Source organism: Pseudochaenichthys georgianus, chromosome 8 (genome assembly GCF_902827115.2).
Source record: "Pseudochaenichthys georgianus chromosome 8, fPseGeo1.2, whole genome shotgun sequence".
Taxonomy (NCBI): domain Eukaryota; kingdom Metazoa; phylum Chordata; class Actinopteri; order Perciformes; family Channichthyidae; genus Pseudochaenichthys; species Pseudochaenichthys georgianus.
Genome location: NC_047510.2, coordinates 2,725,033 through 2,749,382, shown reverse-complemented (window position 1 = coordinate 2,749,382; position 24,350 = coordinate 2,725,033). Strand labels below are relative to the sequence as shown.

Genomic DNA, 24,350 nt, shown 5'->3' with positions numbered 1-24,350 from the left:
AAAGGATGGACAGCTTGCATTTGTCAGACGTTTTTCACTTACTATCATTTTTTCTCTCTCACATTTTTGTGAGTTTCTTATAGGGAGACCAGGGACAGTTCCAACACTTTTTGGGTTTTTCCCCAATAAGTAAAAATCCATTTACAATAGGATAGCCATTTTGCTATATTATACATTATCAATATGTCAGCTACTGAAACAATGTATTTAAGATGTTTTTATGAAATAAGTACAGGTTGGAAAATGTATTTTTAAAAAAACTCAACTGTTACAACTGTCCTTGTGTACAGGGACAGTTGTAGCACATGCCAGGCACGGTTGTAACATGTTAATAGCGGTTACCTTTTTCACACTACATGACAACAAATAGGGGAAAGCTGTCAAATTAGATAACAAGATTTTAATGGGGTTTCACACTTCCTCCATCAAACAATGAACAGAACTTAAAACAGAACACCATAATTAATCAGATTCACAGTTGTGGCAGGTGTAAAAGGCACTTCCATCTGTGCAGTCCTTGTGTGCCCAGGCTTTACAGGAGCAACACTGCAGCCAGATCTCCTTGGACCTGGAGTAGCTCTCCAGGCACACAATGCAGTATTGGGCCTCATCTCCATCAGATGAGTCCTGCATCTTCTGCTTCTTGTTGGGCTTTTTTGTTGTTGCAGAAATTGATTTTTTTCTTTGCTTTAGACTTCTTTGTGTTAGATCTTTTTTTCTCAGCCTCGAGTAGATTTGTCATAGGAGTGTCTGTGAGGACAGCGGTTTCTTTTCTTGTTCTTCCCTTTGTGGTCTGCTTCCTTGGTCCAGATTTTGGATGTGGACGGGTGGACATGGGTGAGAAAGGCGTTGCAGAGGATGATGTCCCAAGCTCCACACATGGCCTGACAGTGGAGGAGGCTGTGAGTGGAGGAAAGGAGGCTGTGAGTGGAGGAGAGGAGGCTGCAAGTGGAGGAGAGGAGGCTGCGAGTGGAGGAGAGGAGGCTGCGAGTGGAGGAGAGGATGCCACAGTTGGTGTTGGAGCTGCACTGGTAGAAGGCTCTGGTGGTGGGCGGTCTGTGACTTGGGATGGCATAAAGTCGATGTCACTGAAAATATCTCTATTAAAAGGCCAAATTCCAGTGCACGCGAACCCTGCCTGGATATTTGATGGCGTTGCAGCATGAGGAAGGGCACTCTTCACAATGCCCGGCAGATCGTAAATGGTCATTGTGGATCCTGGATGAGTCTTCATCCAGTTGTCACAGCGGCTGTTGATGTGCTTCTTCAGTGGCCCGTATACAGTGCGATCTAAGGGCTGTAGTTTGTGAGAACAGTGGGGAGGAGAAGAGAGGAGGATGATCCCATGGCTCCTGCAAAAAGCAGTCCCCTCCACAGAAAGGTGGGAGGAATGATTGTCCAGAACCAGCAGCACTTTTGACTCCTGTGAGCTCTTGGTATGGCTCTGGAAGTGCTTGAGGAAGACCAAAAAGTCTTCCTCTTGCATCCACCCAGACCCATTTGCTGTGCCAATACAGCCAGGAGGGCCATTGCTGGTGACGAAGGGCTGAAACTTCTTCCGGGGGAATATCATCATTGGAGGGATGGAATGTCCCAATGCATTTACAGCACATGCAAGTGTGATGAGAGTGCCCCGCTCTGCAGATGTCACACTGCCGACTTGTTTGGTTACTTTTCTGGCCACAATCTTCCCAGGGTTTTGGACAGTTGTGACTCCGGTTTCGTCCATATTCCAAATGTCCTGTGTGACAAAACCATGCTTCGTCAGGACAGCAGACAGGTTATCAAAAAACTTGTTGACATTTGTTCGGTTGAAGCTTGTAGCCCGTGAGAGACTGGTAGCCTGAGGTCTGCGTATGGAGAGGGTAGGGTGCCGCTTCAAAATCGTTGTGAGCCAGTCAGCTCCGGCCATCTCTTTCTCTGCCCAGGTTTGAAGGAAGTTGCATTCGTAGTTCTTTGACAATTCATAGGCAAACTTCCGCACCTAAAATGAATATACATTGGAAAATATTTCACTTGTCTGTTCACTAGGCCTCAACATATTTGATCACTTACTTTTCTTTTGTTCAGTATAGATAGCCTATTAGTCTACCTTAATGATGTGGACCTGCCTCCTTTGAGCTGAGACCATAATACAAATCAGCTGCCTCCATCAGGTAGTCTCTCAAAAGCATCCCCTGCTCTGTTGAGAACACCTTCTTTGGTGTCCAGTAGCCTACTCTTGGGGGTGTTTGTGATCCCTGACTCTCCAACCCCAGCCTCTTCTTATGGAACCGGTACAGGGTGACATGGCATAGTACAGGGTGACATGGCATAGTACAGGGTGACATGGCATATATCCAGGCCCTCTGCAGCAGAGCAAGTGGCACTCCCCTGTCTGTCTTCCTCTTTCTGACATTTGGCATACTGTAAACACACACACACACACACACACACACACACACACACACACACACACACACACACACACACACACACACACACACACACACACACACACACACACACACACACACACACACACACACACACACACACACTTTAGGCCTACTGTACAGTATGTTATTCTGTTTATTTTTACAGGGACAATGCACACCAATCAGCAATACAACTGTATGCTTGAATGAACAATTGATCATTGTAAATGTGCCATGTTACAACCGTCCCGTTACAACCGTCCCAGGACCACCAGTCTGGCTTCCACCCCCTGTGAACCTGCCTGGTTGCTAGCTTGACCCATATTTAGCTAGTTATATTTGTAGCCTACAAAACAGTGATTCTAATAATACTAGCTTGGATTCCTAGACATTTGAACTCAAGACAGTATCCAAAAGATACATCATATAATTTTAGTTAATATTTTACCTCAGAAACACACTTTTGCTGATATCTTACGCGAGAAATTCAAACATGGCTCCTTTCTTTCTCAGCGATCTTACCATCTAACTGCGCATGTGCAGAGTGACTTTCATCACTCTAGCTTGTTTGTGATTGGAGATATTGAAGGTGTTACAACCGACCCGTGTTACAACTGTCCCTGGTCTCCTACATGTTTTTGTTTTTTTCTGAATGCATTAGTTTTTTAGGTTATTTTTTTGTACACCTTTTTCAGTATGTAACTGTTGTTGAGGTGAAAAGTTTACATGACATGTAATTTAGCAGACGCTTTTATTGAAGGTGACTTACAAACACTTCAGGACCGTAAGGCAAGGCAAGTTTATTTATAGCACTTTTCAACACAAGGCAATTCAAAGTGCTTTTCAAAAAACGAAAGACATTAAGAAAATGGCATTTAAAATCAGTCATTAAAAATAAAAGCTAATAAAATAAACATAAAAAGAAAAAATACATGGATACAAGTTACAGTGCAGTCTAAGATATGAATAGTTCAATTAAAAGCAGCGACAAAAAGAAAAGTCTTCAGCCTGGATTTAAAAGTAGTCAGAGTTGCAGCGGACCTGCAGGTTTCTGGGAGTTTGTTCCAGATGTTTGGAGCATAATAACTGAACGCTGCTTTACCATGTTTAGTTCTGACTCTGGGGACAGAAAGCTGACCAGTCCCTGAAGACCTGAGAGATCTGGATGGTTCATAGTTTAGCAGGAGGTCAGAAATGTATTTTGGGCCTAAACCATTCAGTGCTTTATAAACCAGCAGCAGTATTTTGAAATCTATTCTTTGACACACAGGAAGCCAGTGTAAAGACTTCAGAACAGGAGTGATGTGATCCACTTTCTTAGTGTTAGTGAGGACTCGAGCAGCGGCGTTCTGAATCAGCTGCAGCTTCCTAATAGATTTTTTAGTGAGACCTGTGAAGACACCATTGCAGTAGTCCAGTCTACTGAAGATAAAGCATGGACACGTTTTTCCAAATCCTGCTGTGACATTAGTCTTTTAATCCTAGATATGTTCTTTAGGTGATAGTAGGCTGATTTAGTAACTGTTTTAATGTGACTGTTGAAACTCAGGTCAGAGTCCATGACTACACCTAGATTTCTGGCTTTATCTGTTGGTTTGAACATTGCAGACTGAAGCTCAGCGCTAACTTTTAAACGTTCTGCCTTGGCTCCAAAAACCATTACCTCAGTTTTATCTTTGTTTAATTGGAGAAAGTTCTGACACATCCAGTCATTGATTTGTTCAATGCACTTACTCAGTGTTTGAATTGGAGCATAGTCTCCTGGTGAAATTGTTACGTACATTTGTGTGTCATCTGCATAGCTATGGTAACTTATTTTGTTGTTCTTCATTATCTGAGCCAGTGGTAGCATGTAGATGTTAAAGAGAAGAGGCCCCAAGATGGAGCCTTGAGGAACCCCACATGTCATATTTGTCAACTCAGATGTGTATTTACTAGGGCTGTCAAGTTAACGCGTTAATAACGCGTTAACGCAAAAAAAATTAACGCCACTAATTATTTTAACGCGATTAACGCATGTGTATTTTTTTTCCTCGGCCGCCCCGTAGTTTCAGAGTGCATCAACTTTAAAATACTATCTACAAGCTGATGCTGACAGCCCCGCTCCTGCTGCCCGCTTGTGGCAGACCACACTTCCACGCTCACCGGCAGGCACTGACTGGCCATCGGGAGGACCGGGAGGGTGTGTGTTTGTGTGGCCCGAGCGAGCGAGACAGAGACCTTACGTGCATTGTTGTTGTTAGCATCGGGTGCTAGCTAGCTGCGCTAACGGATATAAGGAGCTGTTTCAATGAAAACAGAGGAGCGCTCGATCCACACAACTGCGCCGAGCACTTGACTTGATGCAGGAAGCAGACAGCGGGACATTGTACGAGAAGTCAGCACACTCATGATTGCAGCAACATGATTGCAGCGTCCAGGCAGCTCCCGTTCGAGCATATGCCTTCAGTTGCACATAGCTCCAACGATCCCCCACACACACACACACACACACACACACACACACACACACACACACACACACACACACACACACACACACACACACACACACACACACACACACACACACACACACACACACACACACACACACACACACACACACACACACACACACCATTTGTATTGTATGAGAGAGGTTCCAGGTTGAATTGAGGCGAATATTTGTAATGTTCAGAGGTTGTTGTGTTTAATATTCATGAGAATATTTGTCATTGTTCAAATGATAATAAACATTAGCATAAAGCATATTTGTCCACTCATATGTTGATAAGAGTATTAAAAACTTGAAAAATATTCCTCTAAGGTACATTTAGAACAGATCAAAAATGTGCGATTAATATGCGATTAATCGCGATTAAATATTTTAATCGACTGACAGCCCTAGTATTTACCTATAGAAACAAAGTTGTTTCTGTCCTTTTAAGTAGGATTCAAACCAATTTTGAACTGTTTCCGAAAGTCCCACCCAGTTTTCCAGTCGGTCTAGTAATATGCTGTGGTCAACAGTGTCAAACGCAGCACTGAGATCTAATAATACTAACACTGAAGTTCTGCCACTGTCTGTGTTTAAGTGGATGTCATTGAAGACCTTTACAAGAGCAGTCTCAGTGCTGTAGACATGCCTATGGGAGCAATGTGGGGTTAAGTGTCCTGCCCAAGGTGAACGCTGTTAACTTCACTTGACTGGTTGGTCGCTGCAGAGGATCAGGATTAAAAACAATGAAACATTACACTGTTACTATCCTACGGGAGAGGATTAGGGCCACTTCATCTTTTTAGATCTGACCAAAAGTGCAATTTTTTTCTGATTAGAGTTCTGAAGTTAAAGTCAAAATTCAATGTATGTCTGTGGCTGCTGAGTCACCATGGACAACACAACCCTAACCCTTACATGTGTATGGTCCTTGAGAAATAACAACAAAAAGTTTTATTATTGGCCAATTTCAGCATCAGATAGAACAGGGGTCTCCAACACGTCGATCGCGAGCTACCGGTAGCTTGCAAGCCCTCAATAAGTAGCTCGCCAAGCAAATCCAGAATGTAAAAAATACAGACCAAAAAAAAGGATATGTAGTTCAAAGAATCTACCCTATGCATAAACGAAACCTCAATCAATCTACTTACTACAACTCTATATATATAACACCCCCCACAATGAATATCGACCAATCACATGCCGTTTACATGCGTGTTTGTTTACATAAGGATGTGACCAGCATTTTAGCCCGGCGCGCTGTGAGGGATCTGTCTGCTCACACACAGCCAAGTCAGGACACTCCGCGTGCAGCACTGTAGCAGACAAATGAACAATATAGAGACAAGCAGGAGACAACGTGTGGCTTACTCGAGGGGCATTTGAAGTTAAATGGAAGTGGTTGCCAAACCTAATACCACATCTCCGGTGTGGGAATATTTTGGATTTAAGCCAAACAACGAGGCGAACCTACGGACTTGAATGAGGCGGGCGGTGTGTCGCATTTGTTTAAAAAGGTAGCAACAAAAGCTAGCAATACGACCAACCTTAAACTGCACCTGAAACACAACCACCCCATTCCGTGTTCCAGCTGGGAGCAACACGGCAGCTGGAGATGGAGAGCCCCCACCTTCCCGACAGTTTACAATCAAAGACGCATTTGCCCGACAATATGTTGCTGTTCCTCGCTCGAAAACTTTGAAAAACAGATTTGGATATGGCCTGTTGAGGCATCTGGGTCTTTGTATGGACAGTGGACTGCTGTTTTAAGGAGGGTTGTTTTGCTTGTGAGACAATGTGTGCTCATATTTATTTATATATATACACTTTTTAAGTGTAAGTGTTTAAAAAAGCACCAGAAGCATATATATATAAACATCTAAGTTGTTCGTGCCCCACCCCTTTTGTACATATAAAAACGCCACTGCCCATGAGAGCTGCTCAGTGGCACAAGCCAAAATGGCCCGACACTCTCGAGAGCAAAACGTCACAAAGTACCCGTACATAGAGCATGCACAGTTTAGCTTTCCCTTAAACTCTCTCCGAGTGGCAAAATAACTCTGGACTCAGCTTTTAGCGCATTTTACAACTTTGAAACCCTAATGATTTAAATAAGGGCAATACAAGTGTTCGTGGTGGGTAGTTTATTTAGCTCAACAAATAAATATCCGCTGTCTTTTTCCCAATGTAAGTACATTTGGTGTAAAATAAATCTTTTTTTAATTTGTAAGTGCTAACGTGGCTCAGCCTGGGATAACTCATCTGTGTGAGTGCTGCTGAGTCACAGAGCTCAGACCTCAACTCTGAGTTGTTGTTTTATCAATAGGGGGGGGGGCAGGTGGGTCTGGTGCATGTTTACTATCAGCTGTTTCACTTCTGTCGATGAAGGATCCTTTCAACAGGAGCTTTTATTGGTTCCTGTTGAAGCACAATAAAGGGAAAGCGCTAATCATCAGTAAAGAGTAAGAGTGGAAGAAGAGCCTTTACTTAAAGGGGACCTATCATGCAAAATGCACTTGTGTACGTCTTGTATACATGAATATGTGTCCCCGGTGTGTCAGAAAACACAACCCTCTCTCTTTTCCTCCCTACCCAAATCTCTAAAAACAAGGCTGCAACGGATCGGATACAGATTTGAATATTTTCTGACGTCAGGAACGAGGAGCTCCGCCTATATGGGCAACTCTCCACCTATCAGGAGGAGACAGCCACGGCCATTGCCGTTCGAAAGCGCTGGAGACGATGTAGTACATATGCCAGGCCTGTAGGTGGCGCTGTAGTCTGCCACAGCAGCAAAGAAGACTTCTCTCAGATTCATCCCCTGCAAAAACAGGGCTAAAAAAGAGCAAATAGAGCGAAATGAAGCATGGCTAAAATGCATGATCTGTTTGGTATTTTGAAAAACAACTTAAGTATAAGTATGGCCCGACAATATATTATTCAAATATAGCATGATAGGTCCACTTTAAATAAAGCGGTAATACCACAGTCACACTCCAATACTATAAGTGCTGAGTTCAAACATTTTTCCAAGTATAATTATTATCTGAAAAAGTACTCAAGATTCAAGAGTAAAAGTACTCATTATGCAAAATGGCGCTTTTAAACCTTTTTTTCCTGTTTTAATCCCGAACAAAAAAGTGTAATATTTTAAATGTGGAGTATTGTGTATACTTTATATATTAATTACATACGTAGTACATACATAATGTAATGTAGTTTATGTAACGAAACGAACTAGTAACTACAAGTTACCTATGAGATGTAGTCGAGTAGAAGTATAACGCAGCAAAATGGAAATACTCCAGTAGAGTACTAGCACCTAGTTCATTATACTTCATTACAGTACTTGAGTCAATGTAGTTAAATACTTTCCAACGCTGGTAAAGAGCAAGTAGGAGTTAGAATGGAGCTCACTTCCTGAACACGGTTTCATCAGGTCACATTTTCGACACGCACACACACCCATACACACTCACACACAAACACACACACACACACACACACACACACACACACACACACACACACACACACACACACACACACACACACACACACACACAACACACACACACACACACACACACAAACACACACACACTTAGTGTGAGCCATGCTAATTTAAATGACAGTTAGAAACTGTGACTTTTGTCTTTTCTGTATGAGCTCTCATCTTTTGTCCTGATCCGGTGTGTGTGTGTGTGTGTGTGTGTGTGTGTGTGTGTGTGTGTGTGCGCGTGTGTGTGTGTGTGTGTGTGTGCGCGTGTGTGTGTGTGTGCAGGTGAAGCGTTCCTTTGGCCTGTGCAGTCTCCAGCTGACATATTTTGATGAGGAGAACGAGGAGGTGAGAGAATCTACTTTGAAGCACTCTGGTTTGTCTTCTTGCTGTTTGTAAGGCTGGGAAATATCCCCTATAATCTACCCATCATCATTTATTGTCAAATGTACCTGATGATAGTCTCTGTCGTAACGCCTAAACTCTTATTATTCTTTATACTCAACAATAAACAGAAAATCATGTATTGTCACTAATAAATATTTATTGTATACATTCAGTAAAAAAGCACACGTATACGTTAAATATGCTACATTGCTGATACTATGTTACTGTGAAAATGCATGTCATGAATAGATCTGAATAACACTTCAGTTATTTGTTTCCATCAAATGTATTAAGGTCAGGATTATTTATTCTCCACACAGTAAACACGTATGTACAGCTCCTGGGCTAGCTAGCATCAGAGCTAACCCTTGTCAGTGTTTTTAGTGAACACCTCTTTTGTTCTGTGTAATATTTTTCAATTCTGAGTCATTGTGCATCCCTACTTTACAGAACTGTTAAAGGGACACCCCAACACAAATAGCAATAGATAATAATAATTGTCAGAGGTGCTGCAACAGAGACTGGGATTCCTTTTTAATTTAAATTCTTTAAATCCTGTTAAATGTCTTCGTGTTTTGAACTCCAAACCCTCAATTTACTGGGCTTTGTCTGCACCCGCTAACAGGGGCGCTGCACCCTCTTACTCTCGCCAAGCGCCCTCATTCCAAAATGCTGATTCTTCCCGTAAAATGTTGAAGTGATGCCAGAAAACAATATTTCTGTTCGTCAAAAACTGTATAATTACATTACATCACATGTCACTTGTTAGACGCTTTTCTCCAAAGCGACTTACGTACTCAATACTGTGGACAATCCCCACAGGAGCACTTTGGGGTGAAGTGTCTTGCTATCCTCTGAGTCGAAGATCAGCGCACTGACCCACCGAGCCTCCCTAATTACTCCAGAAATATGAAATGGCGTCAAATCGAGCATCAGACGGCAGAGACAGCTTTGTTTTTATCGTAGGGCTGTCAAACGATTACAATTTTTAATCAGATTAATCACAGCTTAAACATTTATTAATTAAGCAATCATACACGAGAGGCCGTTCTTGAAAGTCATTATTGGTACGACAGTACTGCGGCAGGACCGAGGTCCGTACGCTGCACCGCACCGTACGCCTGCACCGTACGCCTGCACCGCACAGTACGCTGCACCGCACCGTACGCCTGCACCGCACCGTACGCCTGCACCGCACCGTACGCTGCACCGCACCGTACGCTGCACCACACCGTACGCCTGCACCGTACGCCTGCACCGCACCGTACGCTGCACCGCACCGTACGCTGCACCGCACCGTACGCCTGCACCGTACGCCTGCACCGCACCGTACGCTGCACCGCACCGTACGCCTGCACCGTACGCCTGCACCGCACCGTACGCTGCACCGCACCGAACGCCTGCACCGTACGCCTGCACCGCACCGTACGCTGCACCGCACCGTACGCTGCACCGCACCGTACGCCTGCACCGCACCGTACGCCTGCACCGCACCGTACGCTGCACCGCACCGTACGCTGCACCGTACGCTGCCTGCACCAATAATCTTCATATTCTTACATATTTACACAAATAATCTCCCTTTTTCTTCTTGCAGGTGTCCATTAACAGCCAAGGTAAGCAACACAACGATACAATCTATGAGATAGAAACATGTGTTGCATAAAGAATTTGTGTTCATAATTGTTTCTGTATTTATTGCAGCTGACTATGAGGAGGCGTTGAAGGTAAGAAGCTTCGACGTCCACTTGCTACTCACATGATGTGAGTACAGTGCTGTACATTATGTACATCTGAGCGGCTTCATGTATTAAATAGGACCCTTCATTATCTGCCACTTGGTTTGGTTATTTTCCAATCCAAATTAAGAAATTCTCCACTTGACAAATAGTCTACATCTACATTACATGAGCTCAAAGTAGCTTCTTAAACTAATGGTCTGTACAGCGGATGGAAAAAGGGAACCTTCAATTCTCAGGTTTTGAAGTGTTGATTGAATCAGGCTTCAAAGAGAGAGGTTCAGTTTCAGAACACTACAGAGAAACAGAGGGGGCAGTCATGATATCTTGTTGTAAGGATACCCTAAGGTTAGCACAGCAAGTCATTTTATGGCTGAAAATAATCTGTGGCAAACACGCGTTTATGAAACGTTCAGCAGGATAATCTCTACATATTACCAACACACCACTTTATGATTTTTGAAGCGGAGATGCAATCGCCAGAAGTACAAAGTTATCGTTAGGCTATAACTACATCCTACCGCTAAGCTAAAGGCGGCTGATGATCCCCCATGATGGCATTAGGTCATCTAGTTTAGACACGCAGTTTCCAGCTTCAGACGTTCAGCAGTGGGGTATTTACGTAAGTCATTTATGTCGTAAAACAAAACGTGAAACTCTCTTCAGCTTGTGTTAACAACAGACCTTTTTTCAACATTTTGGGAACAATGTCATTGCAATTGCTAAATGCTAACTAATTTCCGGGTTGAATGACTAATTCCTGCACCAAGTCTGCCCAGCAACCCCTGTCATATCATGCTGACATTGGTCAGCTAATATCTTTAATTATGACTGGTTTGAATGGCTCCTTAGTGTTCTATCTCCAAAGGTGCTAATGCTTCAGGAGATGCTTCACCAAAGGGTTTTTCTTGTTTCAGGACACAGAGAGATGTATCCAAGATGGTCCTGTATGTCAGCAGGTGAGACTAACCGGTGTGTATATTTCCCAGAGTGCAGCGAGGCAGGGCAACCGGCTCCATATGAACGTGTACGAGACCCGGGGCCAGCCGGCGAGGGTCCCCACCACCAAGGCCAGCAGCACGGAGCCAAAGAGGGGCTTCAGACCCCCCCAGCACTGCCCCGCTCTGACCCAGGTGGTCAGCCGCAAAGTGCAGGCTGTGGTGCCGGAGCAGGGCATGGTGAGACCCCCCCCCACAGCCGCTCACACTGGACACTGGGCGTTTCATAGCAGTCATAACCCCTCAGCTGCCACTCGCTGGATTTAAAAAGAAAAAATGATATTATATTTGCGAGGGGGGGGGGGGGGCTGTACTCAAGGGTTTTGCCTGTAGCAAGGGGTTGAGTCATTTCTACCCTTAGATTACTTAATGCAAACTACATTTTCGTATACACAAAATAACTCAATCATTCACAAACTATAATAAAAAAGGTATTCAGTTCTCGATACCCCGACGTTTCCAAGGATTCAAAGGTCTTATTGTCATGCAAACATGTATAATTCAAAGTCCCATGGTCTGCCAGCAGTGCAGCATCCAATAAACTGAGGAGGGAAAATAGTGCAAGTGAAAAGCAGGCATACAAATGCAATGTAAAATAGATTAAGATAAAACAGTCTAAAATGAAATACTGTATACTGAAATAAAATATAAATACGTGGATTTGTGGAATAAACAAATAGTTGTAGGTTTTTCTTGTAATAACGGGGATGAGAAAGGACAAGTTGTGTTTTAAATTCAACAGTAATCTGTGTCCATGGAAGCTCTTCGAAGGACTATTGATTAGTATGTCTTGAAGTTGACCTCAGCTCAGTCTTACAGCGTTGATCTGTGCGTGTCGAGAAGTGCAGAACGTACCGAGACAGAGAAACGCCGTCACGCTGATGCAGGAAACCGCAAAGAGACAGACTTCGGTTGTTGTTTGTTGGATTGTTTGCTCTTGCTCACTGCTGTAACATCACCACAGTTCCACTCTCTAAAAGACATAACCAGAGACAACACCACGTTTATACTTTACTTCGTTATAAAATCACTAGAATTCTAACATAACTCTTAAGCGTCATTCACATGATACGTGATTTTATCTTTGGTCACCGCAATGTTTTCAGCCGGAGCCTTTCAGTGTTAACAGCCAGTTGGGTTTAGTTTCTATGGTTACGTCCTCTGCTAGCTTGCACCGCTACATACAGCTGTCATCTGATTGGTTGCGCGTCGAAAGGTCAGCGATAACTTGGTCCAAATTAAAACAATTTGAACTTTGAGCGGTGCGTGACGCCGAATGTAGCTTTTACCACGCATAATGTGAATGCAGCTGTAATGACCTCACCATGTCTCCACTATAGCGCTACATGAAAACACTGCTATAGCTAACAGTGGCTTGTCTTAATGTCTGCCACAGCTCTCAGGACAAACCCAGTTCCTGCTGTTGCTTTGTGTGCTCTCTCTCATCGCTGTAACCAGTGGCATTTTTATATGTACAAACTGGTGGGGCACGAATAACTTAGAAGTTTGTATATAAGCTTCTGGTGCTTTTTTAAACACGTAAACAAATAGCTGTAGGCTATCCATGGTTCCGATAGAGAGGGGGGGGGGGAAGCCGTGAATGAAGAACACGGAGCAACACTGTGTGCGCATACATGTACGTACACAGCGTGGGGATGTCCTATTGTAGTGCACCTCAATACATGCAGTAAAGGCCGACCCATCACAAAGCCATTCTTAACAATAACAACAACCGTAATGCTTCAGCATTAAAACACCAGACTGTAAATATAAGGAAAGCACAGACACTCATCAGCGAGGTCACAATATCAATCGATCCAGCAGAGCAATAGCCTACAGGCAAAACACAGAAGATCAACAAATGATATGACATAAATGAACTTACCGAAGCTGAAGCAGACGGTCCACTTCACTCATTTTCTGTCTGTTTTACTGATTTTAATCGCTATACGCTGCTCTCTCTCGTCTCCTCTTCAGCTCTGAATTATGAGATGATGTTTTGGAGGGGTTGCCAGCACTTTGCCTCACTTCACTTGTGATAATTTTTTTGCCGCACACATTGAATACAAAAAGACTTAGTTTTCACAGTACACGTTCATTTTGAGAGAGAGGGGGGGCAGATCGGGGCTTGCCCCACATCGCACAACCCGGCTCAATAGGCACACTGTGGACACTAATTAGAAGAACGCAGACTAAAACAGCAATGTAGAGACGAATCAGACGACTAAACATGATCTGAAAATATATTTTAATATATATTTTATACATATTTTTGGAATTATTATTTTAATTAATTTCTGCTGACAGTAGGTGGGGCTGTGCCTGCCCCTAATGACGAGTCACCACTGGCTGTAACATCAGTGCCTGACGTTGATTGGCTCTGCCCTGCCAGAGATGAAAGATGTATTTCCACACTGAGTGATAGATGTGGATAAATCAAAATACATTCAGGTGTCATTTTTCATATTATACTCTGCAGAACCTGAAAGGTTGACTTAATGTATTATGTCAACAGAACTGTATTAGGTTAGTTGAAAGCAATAATATTAAGTTTAAATAAGGGTTAAGTATTACAAAACACTTAATACAGTTATGTGACATTTGTTAACCCAATATATTTAATGAAAGTCAAAGTTTCCGTTTTTTCACTGTAGTTAAATATAGAGGATTTTTTTGTTATATATTTGCAAAAACCGTTTTCCTTAAAAGGCAGTTTGTGGCTTAATGTTAATAATTTCTGACTTCATAATATTACAGAAAAAGAAGATCTGTGGAAACAAATGTCTCCACACCACTCTAGGATACTTGAGGCGTAAATGCAATCTACTGAAAAAGAGCAGGCTGCAGGTTCATGTCAATGATGTACCAAAGATGTTGATGTGAGTCATCCACTAGATCTCATCTTGTCCTTCTGATCAGATGATCCTGAAAGAAGTGAAGGGAACCAAAGAAGAAGACAAGACCCCCCCAGCCTGGTTCACCTTGTACATGGAGAAGGTAGGACCAAGCAGATGGAGCACATGTCAGCTGTTAGATGAACAGAGGCAAAATAAGAGCGCTCTCCTCCATTCTCTCAGTTTAAGGACCAGGTGGTGCGCGAGGCCGTGGAGAAGATCTGCCGTGAGTTCTCGGGACAGTGCTGCATTCACAAGCCCCTGGGAGGGGGGGCAGGAGGTGGGGGAGGTAGAGGGGAGGCTGCTGGGGGAGCGGAGGCCCAGCAGGTCCCCGAGGTCTCCTCCTCCACCCTGCCCGGAGCTCCATCCTCCTCCACCCCTCCTTGCTCCTCCTGCCGGGGGCAGACCACCGGAGGGGGCTACCAGTGCAGGTACGAGCTGTCAGCAGGCCGGGGTCAGTATGTGTTACAGCTCGATGGTCCGTTTGCCAGCTTAGTGACCCCGGACATGTAGAGTACCCCAACGTGTTGTGTTATAAATGTATAGTGGGGTCCCCAGCACATGCAGACGGCTGGATGCTAACTTGCAGATGTTGGGCCATTTGCACAATTGTGTTAATTAGCATTGATAAGCCTATGCAGACAACCGCTTTGAAATGGCTTGGTCCATTTGGACACTGTTGGTGTGGTTTGGATGATTTTTGAGGATGTTTAATCAATTTCTGACATTTCCAGTATCAGAAATAGCAGTATTTAGTCTTTAAAACTTTAAAATCAACCCAGAATTCATCAAACACGGTGTGTTGAGTTGCTGCCAAAGATGTCGATGTTGGTCTCATCCGACCACATCCTCTTCTCCCAAGCCTTCTCTGAATCATTCAGAGGTTCGTTGTCAAACTTCAGACGGCCTTTCATGTTCTTCCTGAGCAGGGGGGGGGGGGGGCTTCAGGCGCTGCAGGGTTTGATTCATGATGGTGCAGTGTGTTACCACCAACAGTTGTCTTGGGGACTGTGCTCCCAGCTGCCTTGAGATCATTCACAAGTGCCTCCTGTGTACTTCTGGCTGACCCCTCCCCTTTCTCCTGATCATCGAACCCCACGGGGTCAGATCCTGAGTGGAGCCCCAGCCCTCCGAGGACATTTTATTGTTCTTGTATTACCGAATAATGGCACCAACAGTTGTCTCCTTCTCCCTAAGCTGCTCGCTGGTGGTCTTGTAGCCAGTCCCAGCCTGGTGCAGGTCCACAGTCTGGTCCCTGAGGTCCTTAGACAGCTCTGTAGTCTGGCCCATGGTGGAGAGGCTGGAATCTGATTGGTTGATTCTGTGGACAGGTGTCTTTTATACAGGTAACTAGTAGATGTTGGGAGTACTTTCCTAAAGGAAGAGGACGTATGTAACCGGTCTGAGGGAGCCAGAGTCCTTGTTGGTTGCAAGAGGATCAAATACTTATTTCACACAATTAAATGCAAATCAATGTTTATCTTTTATATAATGTACATTTCTGGATTTTCTTTTTGATATTCTGTCTCTCATTTGTAAAAGAAACCATTCAAATGATAGACTGTTAAATTATTGGTAAGGGATCAAATACTTATTTCCTCCACTGTATATAAAATACATGTTATATACAAAATATTTTAATACTATTAATATTTTTTTATTTTCATATGTATGATAATAATAAGATATATTACTATTATTATTATTAGAATTAATATTATTACTTTATCGATTGATTTTTTTCATATTTTTAAACATCTCCTCTGTTTGTTTGATTCTGGGCTATATTATAACCACACGTTTATATTTTCCTAGTTTTAAAGTTATTCGCATTGTCCAACAAAATATATATCTATCTCCTCATCTCGCGCTCAGAATAAAAGCAATTGTCTGAAATGATGAACTGTTCCTTTAACCTCTTGCTTTTGACTTGTCTTCATTATATTGCATAATGAACAAAGGAGGTGTTTAATGTTTTAAATGTTAGCACTGCAGATAATAATGACCAATATATGACCTCTAGTTTTAGTTGACATGCTGTCCCAGGGTTCGAAGTCTTGGTGAGGTTTATTCTAAGAAGGGAGAGATAATAATGCCTCATATAGACATAAAGAGGCGTGGTCACACAGTGTAGACACGACACATGTTTCCTTTCCTTGATTCCTGAAACTTAGAAAGTGAATCAGTTTCTGTTTGCCTGAACACTTTCTCTTTCTCCTGTTGAAATACAGAACAGACGTCAGCTTGTTACAGTAGTTCCAGAACCCCCCTTCTCTCCTTCCCTTTCCTTTCTCTCCACCCTCCTTTATCTTGTCCTCTGTGCTCAGTGTGTGTACCTCGTGCACTCTGTGCGAGCCCTGCAGCTTCGCTCATGACCCCAGTCACAACCTGGTGAGAGCCCGGACCCCTCTGTCCATCCCAGAGCACGGATCCCCCGCTCCGGACCACAGCAGGTAGGACATCCACTCTAGTTGGATTCTCAGATTTGTATATCTCTTAAAACTCCAGCTGGATGTTTACCAGACCCCGTATTCCCACCTTCTGGCACGATGGTATTTCATTTTCTGTTTTCATTTAGTCTTGTTCTATTTCAAATGTTCGGTTTTAATGGTTTGTATTTCTTATACACTATTTCTATTTACTTTTACGTTTCATTTGAAAAACTGCGCTGTAGCTATTGTGCTTGTGATTATAACATCTCTGAAATGTGGATCTTGAATCCACCTCTCTAATGGCGCATTCCCACTGCAGCGGGGTAGCCCCGTTTAAGCGTCCCTAAGCGTCCTCGCTCAGGCCTCGGGCTGCCTCGCTGGCCGTCCGAGGCCGTGGCGCATTCCCATTACAGTTTAGGACCTGCGGTAGTTACTATAGCAACGCAGTGTCGGCGGGGCGATCGGCTTTTTTTCACATTTCGAGTTGTTCCTTCGAGCTCCCGCTGGATTTTATCATCCCCAATAAGATGTAGGAACATCGTCACCTCCTCGGTAGGGTTGGGTATCGTTTGAATTTCCACGATTCTGATTCCGATTCTACTTTTCGATTCCGGTTCTTAACGGTTCTCGATTCCGGTTCTTTGAGGGGCATGGTAAAAAAATGATACATGCTTCTTCCACCAAAAAAATTACATTTATTCGAGAAACTTTTACACAGGTTAGTTTACAGTCATATTCACATTAATCAGTCTGTTTATATTCGCTGCTATGTAACTGTAACCTGAGAACCACTGAAGCTACAACAGTGCAACAGTCCAACTTTTAAAAACAGTTCTTGTTGAGAAAAACAAGCATACCTGCCTTCTCAGGCATACCGGGAAGAAATGTTAGAACATTTTGAAGTAAAATGCTTCAATCTGGTGCACTTTAAGCAGAATGACTAGAGACTAGATCTAGGGGGCACAACTCTAAACACCCATATGAAAAAGATCGGTTTACATTTTAATAATTAAATAAGTATGTGAACATAACCAGTAATCTACCATAGCCAATAACAAATACATGTAACTTATTTTATTTTTGTTGTTCATTCATATCTTATTTTACTATTTTATTTATGCATATTTTTGTATCTCTCCAGTTTAAAACGATATGTCTGGTTTACTGTCCTATAGTATACATTGGAATGATTTCAAAACTGTTTTATCCCAATAATTATAAAGGAGTGCCTTGGAAATATGTGCTTACATAAATTGTGATCAAAACGTTTGAGACCCACTGAGATAACTTAGACTAAAGTGAACTATCTAAACACTCAGAGTCCTTTACCTCACTGAGCTGTAGTTATCAGCCTCAGTCTGACTGGAGAGGACTCTCCCTCCACAGCATTGTAGAAACATCTTCTTCTTCTGTTAGAGCAGCTAGCACCAGATGCTAATAACAGCAGCGCGTACCGGTGCACCCTCCCTCGCTCACTCGCACGTTGGCTGTGTGCTGCGGGCCCCAGATACGCCAACATCGCCCATTTTCATGACTTGCAGCGCCCATCGTACAGGGCGAATGAAACGTGTAACCGGGGTGAAAAGGGTGTAAAATTAGGATGAGCACCAACGGTCAAAACATTGTTTCCCCTCCCAGAGCTGTCAGCGCAGCGCCTCCACAGATCTGGCGCCCTAGGAGAACATCTATAATGCCAGTGCAACGGGCCGGCCCTGGTCTCAGGTTACACTGTAGGAAGTGTAGGTACAACGCTACATTTCCCACCCCGCCGCAGTCATACAGTAGGCTACGGAGAGCGGCGAGAAACATTTCCTCAGGAATCGAAAAGCGGAACCGAAATTCACATTTCTAAATGATGCCGTTGGAATCGAAATGTTGGAACCATTTCCGAACCGGAACCGGTTCTCGGTACCCAACACTACTCCTCGGTCGACCATGGTGTGCTTTTCTTTGACGTTGCCATTTTTGTAGCTCCTCTGTTTACAAAAATGCTGAAAGCTTGCTTCGAGATATATATGCGACGCTAGGGATGATGTCGCGCGGGAACTTGTGACGATTCTCTCTGACCAATCAGCAGTCGAGAGTGTTGACGTCACTAGTTCAGCCCTGGCCCTGGCCTGATAGAACCACGATGTTATGGGGCCGGAAAAAGAGGGAAAAAGTACCCGCTAGCCGGTGCTACGCTATATTGTATGGAAAGTAGGGATGCCAGTGATTATTCGATTATTCGAATATTCGCTACAGTCTCCATAATCGAATATTATTTTTATTATTTATGTTTTTTTTTTTTTTTCTGGCTTAGTTTCAACCAAAATATATATAAATATATATATATGCTAATAATAGTAATAGTATTAATAATTGTAAATGGTCATTGGTCACACCACCAGTTTGTTTTACTGTAAACTTGGAGGAAGCCTGCGTGCAGAGCAGACTGCTGCTGCAGCACGCTACACACCGACCCCGCCCCCCCTCTCCCTCACATGTGCGACTAAAGATGAACAAAGCGGCAGGTAAAAAGAGTTCCTCCTCGTGGAACTACTTCGAACTTACAAGTCCAAAGGAAGTTAAATGCAAGCTCTGCGAAAAGACGTTGGTCGATCACAGCTCAACCTCAACAATGCGTTCGCATTTGAGTGCGAAGCACGCCAAAGAGGTTACAGAGAAAGACGCAGCACAGCCGTCCATTACCAACTTCACTTCAAGGCCACGTCGTGGTGATGAGATGCTTGTTTGTTGTTTGTACTGTTAAACATGTTACAGTAAAGAAAACAACGGAATTCCTTTTTTTTTTCTCTCTCTCTCCCGCGGGGGGTGGAGGGCGGTCGAATAATCGATTATTATTCGCCAGGGCTGCCGAATAATCGATTTTGATCATGGTCAGTTTCTGGCAACCCTAATGGAAAGGCCACCAAAAACTGGCCTGGCTGCTTGAGGACGATTTAAGGACGCTTAAACGGGGCTACCCGCTGCAGTGGAAAAGCGCCATAAGGTAACAGTCGCAATACTGTAACTGCAAAGTTATTCTTTCTACACCATAATATATCACTCAGAGGCCCTTTGTGCTTTTTGGGTTTCCCCTTTCCTGTATTGTGTTATATAGGTTTTGGGCCAAGGTGCGTGTTTACAATAGGCTAAGGGGCGGGACATCTCTGAGCGGTTGACCAATCACAACAGAGCCAGCCTGCTAACCTGTGTGGGACACCATGAGAACCATGACAGGAATGACCTCTTCAGCTAAACCTATTGTGACTATTTGTTTTGCTAACGAACTAAACACGTTCTTTACCCGTTTCGAGTCACTGCATAATTCTGCAAAGTGCACTGAAATGCTCGAAACCATAATACCTGCTTCCTCTGACAAAATGACCATCAGTGTCGAAGAGGTCAGAAAAACATTTCAGTGCACCAACACCAAGACAGCGGCTGGGCCAGATGGTGCAGCGGCTCCTGAGCCGGCTCCCGTGAGGCCATCTTTCAGGCTTCCATTGACACACCCCTCTGCCATGGGACGCTTCACATCAAACCGCTGCCCAAAGAACACGAGGACTGCAGTGCAGACCAGTAGCCCTCACCTCAGGGATTATGACATCACTAGGAAGAATTCTGCTTTGATTTCTTATCAGTACAACACAAGACAAACTGGATCCTACCAATGTGCCTATAAGCAAGGGTGCGGTACAGAAGACGCTGTGGCCTCTCTGGTTCACATCATCACTAAACATTTAGATAAACGTAACTATGCAAGAGCCCTCTTCCTAGACTCCTCATCAGCAGCAACACGATACAAGCGGACATCTTGGGGTCAAACATGGCCCAAATGGAAGTAAATCCATACCTGATTTACTGCTGCTTTCCTCACTAGTAGAGAGCAACTTGTGAAGGTTAACAAAACCCTGTCCTCTGCCATCACAGCCAATGTAGCCCCCCCCCCCCCAGGGCTGCGTGAGTGCAGCTGTGCTCTTCACTCTCTACACGATGATTGTCGTACCAACACACCAAGTCAAGTCATCCTGAAGTGCTCTGATGAAACTGAATGATATCTCTGCTCAGTAACACAGACGACCCTGAGCTGCACCACAGGCTGCGCATCAGGTGGTCGATGGACTGACGGCAATGACCTTGAGATCAGCACCAAGAAGACTGAGGAAATGATGTTTGGCTCCATCTGACTCCCATAAAGCCCCATGGTCATCCGTCCAGATGAAACCAAGCAGGGAGTTTCATACGAACACGTGGGTGTGAGGATTGACCACCTGCTGTCATCAAGGACCACAGTGAATATCTGAGCAAAGGGACAAAACAAAGGATGTATTGTCTCCACCGTGTCAGGTCTTTTGGGGCGAGCAGAGACATTCTTCTGTTGTTCTTTACGTCAGTGATCTTGTCCATTCTACAGCACTGCCATGCTACCTGCTACAAGTGTGTATCAGCAGCTTTCAAATCAAAACGGCTCCAGCTGTTAAACATCTGCTCAGAGATAGTTGGTCCACCCGTCAGAGACGCTATGACTCATCATAACAACCGAGTGAGGCTGTCCAACCACATCCTCCCTGACCCCAAGCATGCTCTGAACAGAGAGTATGAGCTGCTACCATCTGATGGAGGTACAGGGTCCCACCATTCAGTAAGGTCAGACTGAAGCATCCTTTGAGCATCAGTCAGTCCTCTCAGTGAGCACAGAGCTGACCCCAGATCAGATTCTCTCACTGATGGTGCTGTTGTGTTAAATGTGTGTTGTTTGTGTTTCATGTAGTGTGTCTGGATACTTGTTGGTGTTGGACATGGAGCTGCTGTGACGCAAGTCACATTTCAGACTTGGTCTGACTAATAAAGTAATATCGCATCGTAAGCCATCAGAGCAGACTGGGCTCTGGTTTCAGACAGAGGGTGAAAAGAGGTGCTGCAGCACAGTGTGAGAGAAATAAAGAGCTTTGTGGACATTAAAGCATGGAGACATGTCCCAGGAGAGACACGACATACTGATATACACCTGACAATAAGTAGAATATGTCCTCTTTAAGTACAAGTATGCAAGTATTATAAGCAGAGTGCACTTAGAGTTTTAAAAGAACTTGCAAACAAGTGTATTCATATGATTTGATATGTATCACTCAGGCATTAGCGTAGGAAACAGTGTGCAGGGGCCAGGTAGTGGAACTGTTTCTATAACACTAGGACTTCATCTGCATAGTATTCTATCACTGTTTTTATATAAAACTGAAAGTGTCAAAGGACGAGTAGCTGAAACTGTCCCAGGCTCTCATCTGGTCTGTCCCCCGGGTCAGAGCTCTCACCTGGTCTGTCCCCCGGGTCAGAGCTCTCATCTGGTCTGTCCCCCGGGTCAGAGCTCTCATCTGGTCTGTCCCCCGGGTCAGAGCTCTCACCTGGTCTGTCCCCCGGGTCAGAGCTCTCATCTGGTCTGTCCCCCGGGTCAGAGCTCTCATCTGGTCTGTCCCCCGGGTCAGACCTCTCATCTGGTCTGTCCCCCGGGTCAGACCTCTCACCTGGTCTGTCCCCCGGGTCAGAGCTCTCACCTGGTCTGTCCCCCGGGTCAGAGCTCTCATCTGGTCTGTCCCCGGGTCAGAGCTCTCACCTGGTCTGTCCCCCGGGTCAGAGCATTCACCTGGTCTGTCCCCCGGGTCAGAGCTCTCACCTGGTCTGTCCCCCGGGTCAGAGCTCTCACCTGGTCTGTCCCCCGGGTCAGAGCTCTCACCTGGTCTGTCCCCCGGGTCAGAGCTCTCACCTGGTCTGTCCCCCGGGTCAGAGCTCTCATCTGGTCTGTCCCCCGGGTCAGAGCTCTCATCTGGTCTGTCCCCGGGTCAGAGCTCTCATCTGGTCTGTCCCCGGGTCAGAGCTCTCACCTGGTCTGTCCCCCGGGTCAGAGCATTCACCTGGTCTGTCCCCCGGGTCAGAGCTCTCACCTGGTCTGTCCCCCGGGTCAGAGCTCTCACCTGGTCTGTCCCCGGGTCAGAGATCTCACCTGGTCTGACATCAGGTCCTATGCCTGTCCTAACCCCTTTTCCTAACCTCAGTAATGCCTTCGGGTTAAGGGAAAATGTGAATTAGAGTTCATCAGGACTGAGGAATATGATTCAAACATTTCACTTCAAAGAAGCCTTTCTAAACAATCAAGACTATACTGTATGAGGGAGGCTGTGGCGCAGTGGGTTAGTACGTTGGTGTTCTGATCAGGGGAGCACAGGTTCAAACCCCACTGCAGTCAGCATGTCGTTGTGTCCCTGAGACACTTCACCCCAAAGCTCCTGTGGGGATCGTCCACAGTGTTGAGTCTGTGAGTCGCTTTGGAGAAAAGCGTCTAACACGTGACATGTAATGTGATCTGACTGCAACCCTCATTTTGTTCGCTGATTCATTCACGAAACGTTTTTTTAACAAAGCAAATGAAAAGCCTGCTGATGGCACTGATCCCAGCCACGATATATGGGGGCAATTGGGTGCAATGATGGCACATAGTGGCTCAAACCCTGCTGTCCTTCTCAGGTTCTACCGGCGAGGCGACCGCAGTTTCAGAAAGGCAGAAAAGCAACGTCTGAAGGCGGAGAAGCGCCTGCTGAAGGCCGAGGTCAAAGAGATCCGGAAACAGCTGAGGATGGAGAGGCGGGGCATACAGTGGAGCTCCTCCCACCGCGAGGGAAGCTCCTCCCCCGTCCTCCTTCAGCCTCGGGCCACTCAGCACAGCAGCCCCGAGTAAGATACTAAAAACACTCAGTTTCTGGGGTCTAAATGAGCTAAAGTAACTTGAAACAAATGTCTTTTACTGTTCTAATATGAATATATCTTCATACAGTGTCACTTTTAAGTCACTTTTAAGTATGTGTAAGCTAGTCACAATCACATGACTTCATGTCCAATTTGCTAAGCTAAAGGCAGCTGATGTTGGACGTGGTAACGTTAAGTGGTCTCCTTAAGACAGCTGCTGTTTTTAATGCATAACACATAAAGCTTCTGACGTTATATATGTGTACAACATGTGAATATGTTGTAAGCTAGTATAAAACACAGATCACATTTCAGGAATCATACCAACAACCTGTGAGGACGGAGCCGAGTGATACGAATGCTAACTCAGGACCAGGTTCAAGGCTCATTCCAGCTGCGCTCTACGCCCGATGCATGTTTCAGTTATAGGTGTATGTACCTGGAGGTGAAACACATTACCACCGCTGGTCTGAACTTATGTGGAAACATGTTTAAAAGAACATCTCAAGATCCATGCAGGACTTTGTTTCTTTCCCAGGCGTCCAAAGCGTCCCTGTCCCCTGGTGGTTCCGACCATGACGGCCACTTTCCTGGATGAGAACCTTCCCGATGGAACCAGACTGCGACCAGGGACAAAGTTTATCAAGTACTGGAAGATGAGGAACACTGGGACGATCAGCTGGAGCGCTGACACGAAGGTAGGAGTCCATCCTCCTTTGAGGGTGCTCAGCACATTTCATTGGAATACGCCAAGTGTGCTAGAAGGCATCTTGTGCCATTGG

The 24,350-nt window shown here is 44.7% G+C and overlaps 1 protein-coding gene across 2 annotated transcripts in view; it reads left to right on the top strand.

The window, feature by feature from the left end:
• Window positions 1-24,350, top strand: part of nbr1b (NBR1 autophagy cargo receptor b) — a 66,405-nt gene that overhangs the window by 1,367 nt on the left and 40,688 nt on the right. For both annotated transcript variants that reach the window (XM_034090153.2, XM_034090152.2), the window contains exons 2-10: window positions 8,681-8,743; window positions 10,380-10,398; window positions 10,487-10,509; window positions 11,511-11,699; window positions 14,439-14,516; window positions 14,597-14,844; window positions 16,741-16,866; window positions 23,350-23,556; window positions 24,107-24,266. In XM_034090153.2, the coding sequence (XP_033946044.1) occupies window positions 8,681-8,743; window positions 10,380-10,398; window positions 10,487-10,509; window positions 11,511-11,699; window positions 14,439-14,516; window positions 14,597-14,844; window positions 16,741-16,866; window positions 23,350-23,556; window positions 24,107-24,266 (1,113 nt within the window). The remainder of the gene's footprint in view (window positions 1-8,680; window positions 8,744-10,379; window positions 10,399-10,486; window positions 10,510-11,510; window positions 11,700-14,438; window positions 14,517-14,596; window positions 14,845-16,740; window positions 16,867-23,349; window positions 23,557-24,106; window positions 24,267-24,350) is intronic.